The 15,378-nt window shown below is 37.2% G+C and overlaps 1 protein-coding gene across 6 annotated transcripts in view; it reads left to right on the forward strand.

Annotated features, from left to right (window-relative positions):
• Positions 1-15,378, forward strand: part of DIAPH2 (diaphanous related formin 2) — a 949,436-nt gene that overhangs the window by 774,730 nt on the left and 159,328 nt on the right. For all 6 annotated transcript variants that reach the window (XM_073885915.1, XM_025876973.2, XM_073885914.1 and 3 more), the window contains one exon: positions 6,072-6,167. In XM_073885915.1, coding sequence (XP_073742016.1) covers positions 6,072-6,167 — 96 coding nt within the window. The remainder of the gene's footprint in view (positions 1-6,071; positions 6,168-15,378) is intronic.

The raw sequence follows: 15,378 nt of genomic DNA on the forward strand, positions 1-15,378 counted from the left end.
TACAAATCCATGCATCTTGCAGCATGGTCTCAATCTGGACCATAATAGGTAGTGTGAAAAAACTGAAGCTAACACTGATTTTTCTTGTATTCTACTTATCACTGCCTTCTTAAACTGCCAACTTCCATTTACTACTGGTCATGACCTTGCTCACAAAACCAATTTTACTTTTCTATTTAGTCTTTCACCAATAATGCCAAAATTTTGCCCAGGATTGTATGCAGAATAATATTTGTCACTGCATATTAAATTGTATCCTTATAGAACTGATTTCTCTCCCACTCTGGTCCATTTTGTTTACTACTATGAGGCTGACCTTAAATGTTAACCTGTCTCATGTCAGTATTGTGCTGGCTTTTTAGTGTCCCTTGAAGCATGTTCAGATTTCTTGTTTTGATATCCAAAGCCCTTTAGAACTTTGATCTAATCTATCCAACTACAACTCCTGTACCTTTCAACTATGTTCTCTCCCCATGGTTTATCATGCAGACCATACATATTTGAATTCAAGTAGCTATACTTATTCAAAACAACCTTGACATATTTTACCCTCTTAAAATTGTATGATATGAACAGGTAAAGCTAATATATGATGACAAAAATCAGAGCAAATATTGCCTCTGAGTGGTGGAGGCAAGAAGGAACTTACTGAAGGTGATGGAAAGTTTCAATGTCTTGCTTGTTATAGTACTTACATGGGTGTAGGTACTTGTCAAAATTCATCAAATTGTATGCATAAGATCTATACATTACAGTATTTGTAAATTTATATACACACACACAGAGCAAGCAAGTGAGCACATATGTGTGTGCTAGGAGTTAATAAATCTAAATTTTAGTGTCCTCCAACCAGTCATTATGCAACCTTTTTAATGTAATGTTTCCAGAGGCTTAACTTAAGTCCTAATTCTTCCAGTGAGTCTTCCCCAATTCTTCTAGCCCACAGAGACCATCGTTTTATTTTTTAAAATTACATAATCTGTCTATTATCTCACATGGTAAGGTCCTACCCTCAGTAGGAAGCCTTTTGCTTCTTTTGGGTCACGTTAAACTGATTGCTTTTTGATAACTTCTTCAACTTTTGAGCAGCTCAGCTTTTCTAGAAAACCTTAACTATACAACTGAGAATTCAAGGAGGCTATAATAGTGATTTTTTAAAAAGATTTTATTTATTTATTTGAGAGAGAGAGAGAGAGAGCACGAGCAGCGGGGAGAGGGAGAAGCATACTCCCCTCTGAGCAGGGAGCCCAATGTGGGGCTCGATCCCATGACCCTGGGATCATGACCTGAGCCAAAGGCAGACACAACTAGCTGAGCCACCTATGCGCCCCTATAATAGTGAATTAAAGCCATTATTCTCAGGTTGTTAAGATCTTAGTTAATAATTTTTATATTATTGGCTTTAGTTTAGTCATTTTTGAGAAGTAATGACCTGGAGTTGGGTCTTAGTTAATGGGAATGCCCAAGGCACTAAGTGTTAGGTTCTTAGAGGAATAAGGGATATTGTAATTAAAAATGTTTGATAAAAAGAAAAGACATCTCAGAGTATTTTCAAAAACTGTGAAGGGTCAGAAATTTTACCCTACTTATATGCTAACCAGCAAGCCTGCTATAGTTTCAGGGATGCTTACATAAGAAACAAGACTCCTAGGTCAGAGACAAGAAGTCTGTTATCACAGTACAGCTGGCAGTGTGAGCTTCATGTTCATACTGCTTTCCCTTACCTTCCAACTCCCTCAGGGCAGTGCCAAGGTGAGTTCAGGTGTATGCTATGCACACAGTGGGTTTGTTTTACTGCTGAGGACCCCAGGTTTAAGGAACCCAAATCTATTATAATGAAATGAAATGATCCCCCTGTAGGGAAATATAATCTATCCTCGAAACAAACAGACCTACCCTCTGCGCTGAAGGGAGACACTGTGTCTTTCAAGGCTGTTCACTATAAAACCAGTCTTGAAAAGATAGTCCAGAACAAAGGTCATCAATGCTTGTGCTCACAAAGTGCACGGAAATGTGAGAAACCCACAGAGAATTGCCTCTAAATAAGTTTGTGCAACCATTGGGGAATAGTCTTGCACAAAGGTGTACCAGAGATAGTTAATTTACCTAGTGATAATTTTAATCTATTGGCATCTCCAAACTATCCTGGGGAAATTAAGTCAACACAACACAGGTAATTGGTGATGATGAAAATTGAGATTAGCAGATATTCTGTATCCACTGAATGACCAACACCATTTGTTTTAAGAAGAGGAACTGAAATATAAAACAGTTCTAAGATATATTTATAAAACCTTCATACCTTCAGGTTAGTATTTCATGAAAATCTCTCAACTCTTTTGAAAAGTTATGAAGCAAATGATAAAGTAATGGTGGACTGAAACCTATATTTCTTTCCTTTAATACATCCCTGATATTTACAAACACCTGGCCTTTTTTTTTTTTTTAATAGAACCATCTAACACATACCTTCTCAGCAGAAACAGTATCACCCCCAAGGGGATGAATATTGGTTCTTGGGGAGGTGGGCAGAGAAAAATCTTAGATATTACAATTGTGGCCTTCCAAAGGGCCACACTATATAAACAGATATGCAGTACATCTATTGTATTAAATTTTAATGGTGGAGGGATTAGGAAAAAAGTCTAAAAAGGCTCCTCAGGGGGAGGGGGAAACTAGTGAAAAAAAAGTGGTTTAGAAAAAGTGACCTAGCATAATATTTTGACGAGTGTTGTGTTCAGATGGCAACCATTAATTAAGTAAAGGGATTTATTTTTAATTCCTCTCTGTATCATATTTGTTCCATTTTTAGTATATACAGAATATAATTACATTAAAGAATTTTAATGAAGTGGCATCCATGTCATTGTTATAATTTTTAATGTTTTAAAATTTAATAATTGCGGGCGCCTGGGTGGCTCAGTTGGTTAAGCGACTGCCTTCGGCTCAGGTCATGATCCTGGAGTCCCGGGATCGAGTCCCGCATCGGGCTTCCTGCTCACTGGGGAGTCTGCTTCTCCCTCTGACCCTCTTCCCTCTTGTGCTTTCTATCTCTCATTCTCTCTCTCTCTCAAATAAATAAATAAAATCTTTAAATAAAAAAAATAAAATTTAATAATTGCATATTATTTATGTAAAATAATAAATGCTGTTTTATAGTCTGGTTTTTTTCACTTACATATTTATTTTTCTACATAGTCTTTATAATGACTGTTTTTATAAGGATGAATAAAATTCAGTTATACTGTGGTTCTCTTTTGGTTGTATTTTTATATCTCTAAAAATTCCTTTCATGTCTTCTATGCAATTCTGCTTCTCCTGACTGCCTATTAAAAATTGGGGTCCTCAGGAGTTGCATCCTATGGTGTCTTCTCTTCTCATATAGTATTATCAGGGTGATCTCACCCATCTTCCAACAGTACTCAAATCTTTAGCTTCAGCCCAGATTTCACTCCTGGGATCCAGACTTATATTTCTAACTGCTCACTGGATATCTCTACTTAAATATTCCTTTTTTTTTAAGATTTTATTTATTTATGTGTCAGAGAGAGAGAGCGCACAAGCAGGGGGAGTGGGAGAGGGAGAAGCAGGCTTCCCGACAAGGAGGGAGCCCGATATGGGACTCGATCCCAGGACCCTGAGATCATGACCTGAGCCAAAGGCAGATGCTTAACAACTAAGCCACCCAGGCGCCCCTCTACTTAAATATTCCTAAAAAAATAATCATATTTTCTCATACCTGTTTATCCTTGATCATCTAGACTCCTTCTTTCACCCTTGATCTCACCCCCTCAGCCAGGTCTTATTAACTATATTAAGACCTTCAAAGTAGCCACCCTCTCCATTCACTCTTCTATCCTTTTAGTTCACTCCTTTATCTCTTAGACAATTACACTATGTTCCTAACCATTTCCCCGCCTTCTGTTACACCATACTCTGAGTCATTCTCCACAGTGCTGTCCAATAAGTCTTTCTAAAATGAAAATCTAATCAAGTTACTTCCTGTTGCTTATAGCTGTGTTTCCCAGTACAGTAGGCACTAGCCACATATAGGTAATGAGCACTTGAAATGTAGCTAATCTGATGTAATTAGCTAAATGTAGCTAATAAAAACATGCTAGATTTCTGAGACTTAATCTGATAAAAAGACTAAAAAATAAATACTTTTGTATATATTGAGTTAAACATTTACTTAATATATGAAAATTGATTTCATTTGTTTTTAAATTTTTTTAAATGTGGCTACTAGGAAGTTTAAATTACTTACACAGCTCACATTTTTGGCCTGCATTTTATATCTATTGGAGAGTGTTGACTTATAGGATAATGCTCAAACCCATATCGTAGAATTATGATCTTTTATCATATGGTCACCATATGCCTATTGTCTTCTGTTAGCTGCATGCAAAGAGGGCTGGTCTTGGTGTCACATTGACCTGGGTTCCTACCTGGGCCCCTCCACATGCTAACTGTGTGATCTGGAATGAGATCCTTAAACTCTAAGTTTCAGTATCCCCAGCTGAAGAACAGAGATGATACCTATTTCAGTGTGTAGTTGGATTAAAAGATACAACATATGTAAAGTGCTTACTGCCTAAAATTTCATTCTCCTGGGTACATTCTAACCATACCAAACTACTTTCAGTTTCTCCTTTCTTTCTACTGTAGAGAGCAGGTGATGGTTCAGATGTGTCTGCAGCTTTAATATTCCTAAATGTGCATAATCCCCTTTCCCTGGTTAGTCACAGGGGTTCTACTTTCCTTTTATTTGTCCTGTTTTTACCAGATTTTGGACCTGAGAACCTCTCTGCTTCCCTTTGTTTTTTATTTAATATCATGTCCTAGAAAACTCATTTTAAAAAAACAAATGATTGATCTCAAGTCAAATAAAGGGCATAATCAAAAAAGGTTTTAACTTGTTTTTGCCCTGTAAGAGAATATTTTTGTGTGTGTGATATGATACCCCATAGTCATTCTTTAAACAAAGTAGGATTTAAATTTAACTTTAGAATAACACCCAGGTCAGTTTTTTCTCCCTCTCTCCTGCCTTCTTCTTCTCTTAATCCTTCTGCTTACAAATATCTTCTACCCCAGACCCACACATTTAGCTACCACTCAAATTAGCCACTTAGTTAGGGTTCTTTTATTGTCAGCTAGGCCAGATGGGAAGATGGGTCTCAGCTCTCTGTGGATTACCCACAGTGTAGTAGAGTTTCTGGCAATAAATACCTTGAGATAAATGTTCCAACAAATCTTTAAAGTGTTTTTGATGGCCAGAATTGTCAAAGATAAGGGTAGGGTAAAATGTTTTAAATACATTTGCATTAGGAATTTCCATGCACATCTTTTGAATACTCTGCTCATGGAATCTTAACAGTTCTTTCCCATAGGAAAAACTTAGAAACACAACAGCATTCTAAAAGGGATGATGAAAAAAAATTAAAAAATAAAAGGGATGATGAGACTCTGGCTAATGTCTCTCAAATGTAAAATATGGCTTTTCAAATGATGTGGTCACCTTTTCCTTCTATAATGTCAGCATTTTGAAATGGGTAAAGGATATGGATTAGGTAAAAATTGAATGCAAATGTGTTTTTGCAAATAGTGTCTTTTGAGATAATCGCAGATGATGGTTGAATGCTGAAGGTATTAATACAATCAGTATTTAACCTTGTGTAACTCCGCTTCATCAAATCACGCCCTGCACATTGATTGCATTAAGCCAGGTCATCGGTTTCTTGCTTAGGAATATCTTATAAGAATCTTAACAGGAAGGCAGCAGTAGCTGATGAGCTACTGTTTATTTGCATACTGAACATGTCATCAATAATACAAAAGACAAGGTCCTTAAGTTGAAAGAACAGTGGGATTGGCATGAATTTTGCTTAATGGTGCATAGTAAGCAAAGTAGTCTGTGGTGCCAGAAACTGACAGGATCCATTATGTTTAAACAGATATAAGTCTTTAATTTAGGGATATTATGTAAATCTGACAGGAGTTTTTCCCCTTTATTTTCCTGTAGTTTAACTTGAATTGCTCCAAAATTAATTCTGATTTCTCCCTCCCTCCAGAGGGTGATGAGACTGGTGTGATGGATAATCTTCTAGAAGCCCTACAATCAGGTGCAGCATTCCGAGACCGCAGAAAGCGGATTCCAAGGAATCCAGGTAAAACTCATTCCAGTTTGCATGGTATTATAAAATGTGAATGTTCATAGCCAAATACCACCCCCCAAAAACCTTCCCCATGAATTTTTTTTTAACAGTGGATCTCAGTTCATGTTTTAAAAAGTCTGAACATGCTTCTATGTCTATGTGATCACAAGTTTCACCTTGGCAAAGGTATCTTCAGATACCCGTAGACTTTGCAAAAAAATTTCAGAAATAAGGACTCCTGCTGTGTTTAATATTAATTGTTGTTTTATATGCATGGGTTTGGGTGGAACATGGTTTATAAAACCATAAATGTAATTAAATCATTAAAAGGAATTGGCCCTAGGGATGCCACATTAGCTATTTACAGGTAAGGAAACTGAAATAATGCTTCTTTCTAGAGGTCATTTTGGCTTTGTAGTACAATCCAGATTCCATTCTCCATGTTAATAAAGAGAAGAGGGGCACAGTGGTATTAGAAAATTGTCTGTCTTCTCTGTTCATACGCTATGGCTGAGGTAAATAATAGTTCCTCTCAGAATAATCCAGGTAGCTGAGCTATCCACCTCCTTTAAGGAAATTTCTATATTTTTAGTTTTATCTTCTTCGAAGAAGAGGAAGAAATTAGGTATATTGATTTTAAAAGTCCTCTTCATGGGCTATGGAGCTATATGGGGTAGTAAATGAAAAAGGGAGCATTAGTTGTAAATATGTAAGTTCTCCTTAATTTAGATTAATAAGATTTGCCTTGAATAGCCTACAATTCAAAAAATATTCTGTATTTGGACTGGAAACTAACGTATATCATCAGAATACAAAGTGGTAGCTCTTAAAACCATTGTCCAACAAAGCAGTGAAAGAAATGGAGCCCAGTACAGTTGTCCAGGAAAGCTTTTGGCAATCGTGAAATTCATGGCAGAAGACAATATAAGTTATATTCATCTTTTTTACATTTGGGTGAATTTTGATGCATATGAAGACATTGAAGATGGCCTACAAAAAGAGTAAAAGACTGGAGGAAAGAAAAGTAAAATCTCTATTTGTATATTCATATTAATTTTTTAAGGTAGTGTTGCATAGCAGAATATTAGGAGCACTAGTAATCTGTAACTTTGAAGCAGCCATTTCATCTACTCTCAGTCTTTATCTGTAAAATAAGAATGTTTTACCATGCTATCAGAGACCCCTTCCACCTCCTAAGGAAAATAGAAACCTTCACTGTTCTTTCTTGAACTATCAGAGTATTAACAGTGAAAAGCAAACTGAAATAATTTTTCTATCAATTCAGTTCTCTGTTAAGCAGCTGATAAATGTAAGCATGTTATTCTGTACCATAAAAGAACTGTCATCATCTTTTTAGGCTATTTATTTTTAAAATACATTTGCTAAGGACCGTGTTTGATTAGGCTCACATCTCATACTGACTCTAGAAAGATTATACTGAGAAAGAGAGTGATCATCTAATAGGGTTTCTCTGAGTTTGGTACGCAAGGGAATATAGTGTCAAGCAACTGTGAAACACCAAGAATAGATTCACAAACTTCATAATTTCATAGTACTGATTCCAAATAATCTAAACCGGGACCTCCTTTGGTTTGTAGCTGGAGTACCTCCATGAACACACAGGGTCAAAAATATCAGCCCAAGTAGTTCTGGCAGTCATTCCAAGTGACAGCAGCCAATGCAAATGTCCAGCGGTAAAAAGAAACTAGAAGCAGACGGTGGCAATGATCGCTAATGCATCTTGAGCATCAGAGTTCACGCGAGGGAGAGGGAGAAGCAGGCATAGAGTTGACAAATCTGCCAAAAACTCTCCGACTTGCTTGCCTCTTTCTAGAAGCAACAGAACTGGGGATTTTCCCAGATTTCTTCCTTGTTTCTGACTTTCCTAACTAGATCATCTTTTTCTGCTGACGTCCTTTTGTTTTCACTTTACTAGGTGCCTTATTTGGTTCTTTTTCAATGCTCTATTGAATTTATATTGTTATACTTTCCCTGTTCAACACCAGCATTCTTGCATCTTTCAGTAACCTCCACTTCAACATGATGAGATAGAAGCAGAAAAATCAAATTATAAAGAAGGCTATTTTTATCAAGTAAAGTAAAATAAGAGGGAATAGCCAAAAAATCTGAAATCGGCGTGAGCCACAAACAGCAAAGACGTACCGCTCTGCTTGCCATCTCCATTATTATCACTTACAAATGGAAATTATAGTATGTAAAATACAGAGCTCTACAATTGTGCTGTTAATTGCAGTGTTTTCGATTCACTATTTAAACAAAATGAGGTGATGGTTTATATTCTTCATTAGAAAGTCAAAATGTTAGTAAATAGTATGATTAGTTTCCTACATTATAAAACTTTCACACTGAGTCTATGTCCCCTCCCCAGGGTCTACCAAATTAGGCAACTCAGAGCTCCCTAATATTGCCTGTAGCCCAAATACTGAGAGTGTTGTTTCAGCTAAGGGTCTCAAAAGACATTTCAAGGGAGACTATTATATAAGGAGTGCTACTGAAAAAAATATTGATAACTAGTATAGCACAGGCTTCAACCAGTCAGAATGTACACAGCAATAAGAAGCCACTATGTGGTACTAATACATATGGGCTGAATATCAACCCAGATTACAAGCTTTACTAATACCAAACTCAGAGATTAGGAAATGAGCCCCTAAACATTCATTAATTTATTGTACATCTGTTCTCTGAAAGGTACTGTGCTACACATGAAGGAAAATGCAGAAATAATTATGATTTTTCTTCGTTACAAGACCCTTGTGTCTTGTGGGAAAGGGAAACGGTACAGAAAGACTACAGAATAAAGCAAAAAATAATAGGTATTATGCTAGAGCTATTAATAATATACTTTGTGAGCTCAGAGGAAAGAAATATCATGTTTTATTGGATATATCAGAAAAAGAGTCATGGAAGAAAAGGTTTTGAAGGGTGAGTATAGATTTCAGCAGTTGGAATTGGAGGTAGGGATAGCAGGCAAATGAAATGTCATTAAGAAAAATACAGAAGTAAGAAAGTGCAAAGCATTTTGGGAGCATGGCAAATAGTCCACCTAGTAAGAAAATAGGCTATATAAAGTATAGAAGTATGGAGAGAACTCTGGAAAAGTAGGTTGATGAGCACTGGGTGTCATATGCAACTGATGAATCACTAAATTCTACCCCTGAAACTAAAAATACACTTATATGTTAACTAAATTGAACTTAAATATTTTTTTTTAAAGTAGGTTGATGCCACATCATAGAGTGCTTGAATAAGAGACTAAGGTGTTAGCTTATAATTCTTTAGGCAATGGGGAACTACTGAAGGTTTTTAAGCAGTGGAGGAACATGATCAAAGCTATATATTAAGACCTTTAATCTATAGGAGTGTGAATGATGAATTAGGATTCTTCTGTCATATTCTTAGTGAAAGGAGATAATTTAGGTGAAGAAGAAGAGGAGTAGCCAGGAGTCAAAGATAATCCCAGGGTTTTGAATTTGATTAGCTAGAAAGATAGTTGGGTTATGAGAGAAAACTATTAAGAGCAGGAAAAGGAGTAGTGATGAAAGATAAAGTAAGTTTTGGGAAAGTGAAACTGAAAGTGGCAGCAGAGCATTGAGGTCAAGATGTCCAGAAGTTTCTTAAAAGGATGGGTGTAGATTTCATCACAAGATGGTTGAGTTTGTAAAATTTCTGGGTATAGTATGGAAATGGAAGGGATTATTAGAGTGATTCTTCAGATAAAAGAGATCCAAAAAGAGAACTTTGAAAATGCTTTCACTTAGGGGCTAAAAGTAAAACTGGCAAAGAAGATAGACAAGGAGTAGTTGGGCAGGTGGGAGGAGAATCAAAACATTGTTCTAGGAGCAAAGGAAGAGGAAAGTATTAAGAAGGCAGAAAAAGTGGGCATTTTCAACAATGACATCTGCTGTGGTAAAATCAAAAAGGATAAAGACCAATGGTTTGCCATTTGGGAGTTTTCTATCAACTTTTTAAGAGCATCTTTTCAGTATTTGGATGGAACTGGGAGCCAGAATGCAGGAACTAAGCAGTGAGTAGATTGTGAGGTTGCAGGGATTGATAGTATTAATTCAACAATTGAACAATTTTATTGAATGCTTCCTGGATGTCATATACTGGTTCAGGTACATGTACCACCAATCAGGACACTTGCCTCAAGGGGCTCACATACCTTTTGGGAAAACAGGAATGTAAGCCACGTGATAAAATTGCAGTGTGATTTTATATGTGTCGTAATGAGATAGGAAACATGTGCTTATACAGCACGGGAGTTTGAGTAACATTCCCCACCCCTTCACCTCTCACCTATTCATCCCTAGAACATGGACTATGCTTTCTAAGAGTTTGGTGGGTGAAAGGAACATCTCACTTTTCCTTAATAATCTAGTATGGATTTACCACCTATGAATTCTGCTGAATCCTTCTGGACCCTCTTTGTGACAGCCTTTGTTAGCTCTCAAAGTAATAAGTTCCGTATGTTTACAATTCACTTTGGAAAGAATTACCCGTAAGTATTCCTGACTTTGTCATTATAAGATCAAAGGTAAGCTTTGGAAGAAAAAGAAACACATGAAAAAAAAAAAAACTTTGCAGAAGTGAAAACCACACTTAAAATATAAATACACAATGCCACATCTGAAATCATTACCAAATAGCTATAGATACTTAGAACTTGCTTCTCCTCTCTCAACCAACTTGACTTCTTCATTCTTTGCCCACTACAAGTAAATATAAACAATCTTCTTAGCAATAGATATCTAACTTAGCTATTTTGGCTATTACCAGATTTTGGCATATAGTTCCAGACATTAAAAAAAAAAAATTACAAGAGAAGCAGTATGAAGAAATGAAACCAGGAAACAGAAAAAATGTAATTCAGTTGTAGAACTACACAGGGCAACCAAGAAAACTAAATTTGAAAAAAAATAAAAGAAACTCAGGGGACACACAATTGTAGTTTTATGGATCAGCAAGATAACAATAAAATGAGAAGCTCTACAGTCCTAAATGTCCACAGTAGCCAAACTATAGAAAGAGCCGGGATGTCCATGGACAGATGAATGGAAAAAGAAGATGTGGTATGTATGTATGTATATATGTATACACACACACAGACACACACACAATGGAATATTACTCAGCCATCAGAAAGGATGAATGCTTACCATTTACATTGATGTGGATGGAACTGGAGGGGATTATGCTGAGCAAAATAAGTCAGTCAGAGAAAGACAATTATCATATGGTTTCACTCATATGTGGAATATAAGAAACAGCACAGAGGATCATAGGGGAAGGGAAGGAAAACTAATGGGAAAGTCATCAGAGAGGGTGAGAGACTCTTAACTATAGGAAACAAACCTAGGGTTGCTGGAGGGGAGGTGGGTGGGGGATGGGGTAATTGGCTGATGGGCATTAAGAAGGGCACGTGATGTGATGAGCATTGGGTGTTATACACAAATTATGAGTTATTGAACTCTACATCTGCAACTAATGATGTACTATGTGTTGGCTAATTGAATTTAAATTAAAAAAAATGAGAAGCTCTCATTTACCATGTGAGAACAGATAGGGGCAAGAAACAATGATAAAAAAAAGAAGAGGAAAAAAAGCAAACTCTAAGTATTAGGGAAAATATCTTTACAACAAAACCCAAAACCTACATTTTCCTAGGCCTCTCTACCTCATGTAAATAACAAAACCCAAATTTTCCTTGTTCTTTCCACATACACATTCAGGACCTCAAATGCCTATAAGGAATCTTTGAAGCATTTCTGGAAGTTCTCAGGGGGCATTCACAAACACAGTCACCCACCACTGTTCTTCTACCTCCACCCGTAATACCATATATTTCCATGTCTGCTGTTTGCTATAGCAGTGGGCACTCTCATGCCTTCATGATGCCAGAGTTTGACAGTGGTCAGTGGCAAAGTGGGGGGAAACACCTCCCTCTTCCTTTAGTGTGGCACTTCACCAGTGTACCAAGCAACACTACTTATGCCTGAAAGTCTTACATTTTTAGAGAAACAGCTTTCAGTTTTAAGTTACAGTCCTCTTGATCTCTATAGGATTTGGTCTCGTATAGCAAGGTCCAAAGACAAGCCCATGACGGATCCCATGTATAGTACTCAGTATCATCCTCATCTTTTGATGACCAAGTTCTGCTGGAGTTTTGTGTTTGTTTGTTTGTTATTATTACTAGGTCAAGCTGGTCATTCATCCAAGCTGCTTACTTCCTTCTCCCTTAGGATGAGTTCTTTCCCATGAGGTTCCCCAGTCTTCTATTTTTAAGTGTTAGATTCTTGGACTAGCCAACTAAACCCCATTTTGTCTATAGAAGAGTTACTATATTAATAATGTGCATTTGAAATCTAGTAAAATATGACATAATGCAAGCAAATAAACAGAAATGTGGCATTCACCCAAATGACATTTATTGATCAAATCCTAGGGGCCAGGCTAGGGCCCTGGAGTGTAAAAATGGATAAAGCATGGGTGCTAGCTTCAAGTAGTCACAGCTTCGTGGGGAAGGCAGATATATACACAATATAAATGTTGTGATATACCTGTGTAGAAAATGCTGAAAGAGCAACTAGCTGCCTAGAGAATTTAAGAAATTTTTCATAATGAAAGTGGCATTTGAGTTGTGTTTTGATGAATAGTAGTTTACTTAGAGGAGAGTAGGAGGAATAAGCATTTCAAATAAAGGAAATGGTAAATACATGCAGTGGAAATAGGGAAGGGGAACAGTGGCAATAATGCAAAGTTTGTTGCAACAAAGAGCCAGCAGAGGTTTTTAAGTAGAAGATTACATAACTACACACAAACACACACACACACACACACACACAAAAGCAAGAGGGGTTGAGGCTGGAAATAACAGATTTGGGGGGCATCTGCACATATAGGGTTATAGAAACCTTGGGATCACCTAGGAAGAGTATGTCCAATGAGAGGTAAATAGGCTGAGAATAGAGTATTTGGGAATTACAGTATTTAAGAGGCAAATAGAGGAATCAGCAAAGGACACTGAGAGAAAAAATGGTTAGAAAGGGAAGAAGAGAAAAAGTGACACCTGGAAGACTGAAGGCAGGGAGAATTTCAGAAAGGAGAAAGTCAGCAGGGTCATATTCTGCAGGAAGTTAAATAAAATGATGGCTGAAAAAAGACCAGTGGGTTTGTCAACTAGCAGGTGACAGTTGACCTTTTCCCAAGCAGTTTCAGTAGAACAGTGAAGGTCAAGAACAAGGTCCTAATGGATTAAAAAATGAATATCTTGTGTACCTTAAATGCTGGGGCTTGAAGGAAAGAAAAGAGTGAAAAGATAAATCGTGTCTCTTCTAGAGATTCTGACAGGAAACTCTAGACACTTAACAAAGGTCTTGAATGGAGTTGCCAATCATAAGGTAATACGTCTAGTTTCACTTACAAATATGTGGGCTTTTCCCCTCTTAATTCAATTGTATTTATTGAGTATATACTATGTGATATAGTTAAAATACTTCCGCATGCCTAGTGCTTTACAAGGTTAACAAAGCATTTTCTCATTTATTCTGTGATAGGTGATTCATAGTCATCTAATGCAGAGAGAATAGTCTCTTAAGTTAAAATGACAAACATTTGTGTCCTCATACAGAGAGAGAATAGATTGGGTGTTGAAGAAAGATATTCTTGAGTTAACTGGGTAGAAGCTTGGGGAGACATGAGGAGGGAGACAAAAAGGATGAGATCTTCTTCAGAAAATCTTTGTCAGCTTTAGAGTTAACTGGTTTGCAAGTGGTGAAAGTCAGGAGTGGGTGGGTCATAGTTTATGTGTGATTTTCTTGAGATGAGGAAAGGAGGTGGTGAGGAAGTAGCAAATCAGATAATCCTTAGGCAAGCCACTGAGTGTTCTCAGTCGTGTTAGTTAGCATGGTTACCTCTTGGCAATAACTACAAGGTAAATACTAGGAATCTTGGAGAACTGGTCAACATTCAGGTCACAGCTAAAAATACAACAATGGGTAAGATAATCTGGGGAAAATAAATAGAGCAGTGAGCAAAAGAGAGAACCCTGGAGAAAACAAACATTTGTGGCACTGTTTCTCAGCCCTGGCTACACAATAGACTCACTTTGAGAGACTTCTAAGAAATAGCTATGTCTAGTTCCTCTCTGAACCAATTAAATCCAAATCTGTGGAGTCAGAGCCTGGGCAATAGTATGTTTTAAAAGTTCCTCAAAAAGTTGAAAATAGAGCTACCATATGACCCAGCAATTGCACTACTGGGTATTTACCCCAAAGATACAAATGTAAGGATCTGAAGGGGTACATGTACCCCAATGTTTATAGCAGCAATGTCCACAATAGCCAAACTATGGAAAGAGCCAAGATGTCCATCAACAGATGAATGGATAAAGAAGAGGTGGTATATATATACAATGGAATATTATGCAGCCATCAAAAGGAATGAAATCTTGCCATTTCCAACAACGTGGATAGAACTGGAGGGTATTATGCTGAGCAAAATAAGTCCATCAGAGAAAGACATGTATCATATGACCTCACTGATATGAGGAATTCTTAATCTCAGGAAACAACCTGAGGGTTGCTGGAGTGGTGGGGGCTGGGAGGGATGGGGTGGCTAGGTGGTAGACATTGGGGAGGGTATGTGCTATGGTGAGTGCTGTGAATTGTGTAAGAACGGTGAATCACAGACCTGTACCTCTGAAACAAATAATACATTATATGTTAAAAAAAAAAAAAGAAGAAGATAGCAGGAAGGGAAGAATGAAGGGGGGAGAATCAGAGGGGGAGACGAACCATGAGAGACTATGGACTCTGAGAAACAAACAGGGTTCTAGAGAGGAGGGAGGTGGGGGGATGGGTTAGCCTGGTGATGGGTATTAAAGAGGGCACGTACTGCATGGAGCACTGGGTGTTATATGCAAACAATGAATCATGGAACACTATATCAAAAACTAATGATGTTATGTATGGTGATTAATATAACATATTAAAAAACAAAAAAGTTATTCAGGAGATTTTAATGTGCCACAAAAGTGGAACCACCAATTTATGGGACTAGCTTGGTAGATGGAGCACATGAAATAGAGCATGAAGAGGTTGGTTATGGAGGTATGAGGAGAAAAAAAAGCTATTGTATTACTTTTCAAAGAGAAAGTGCCAAATAGCATCAGATGTAGCCAAGAGAACCAATAAAATAA

The sequence above is a fragment of the Callorhinus ursinus genome, unplaced genomic scaffold, assembly GCF_003265705.2.
Source record: "Callorhinus ursinus isolate GAN/ISIS: 27379988/994484 unplaced genomic scaffold, GSC_fseal_2.0 scaffold67, whole genome shotgun sequence".
Classification (NCBI taxonomy): domain Eukaryota; kingdom Metazoa; phylum Chordata; class Mammalia; order Carnivora; family Otariidae; genus Callorhinus; species Callorhinus ursinus.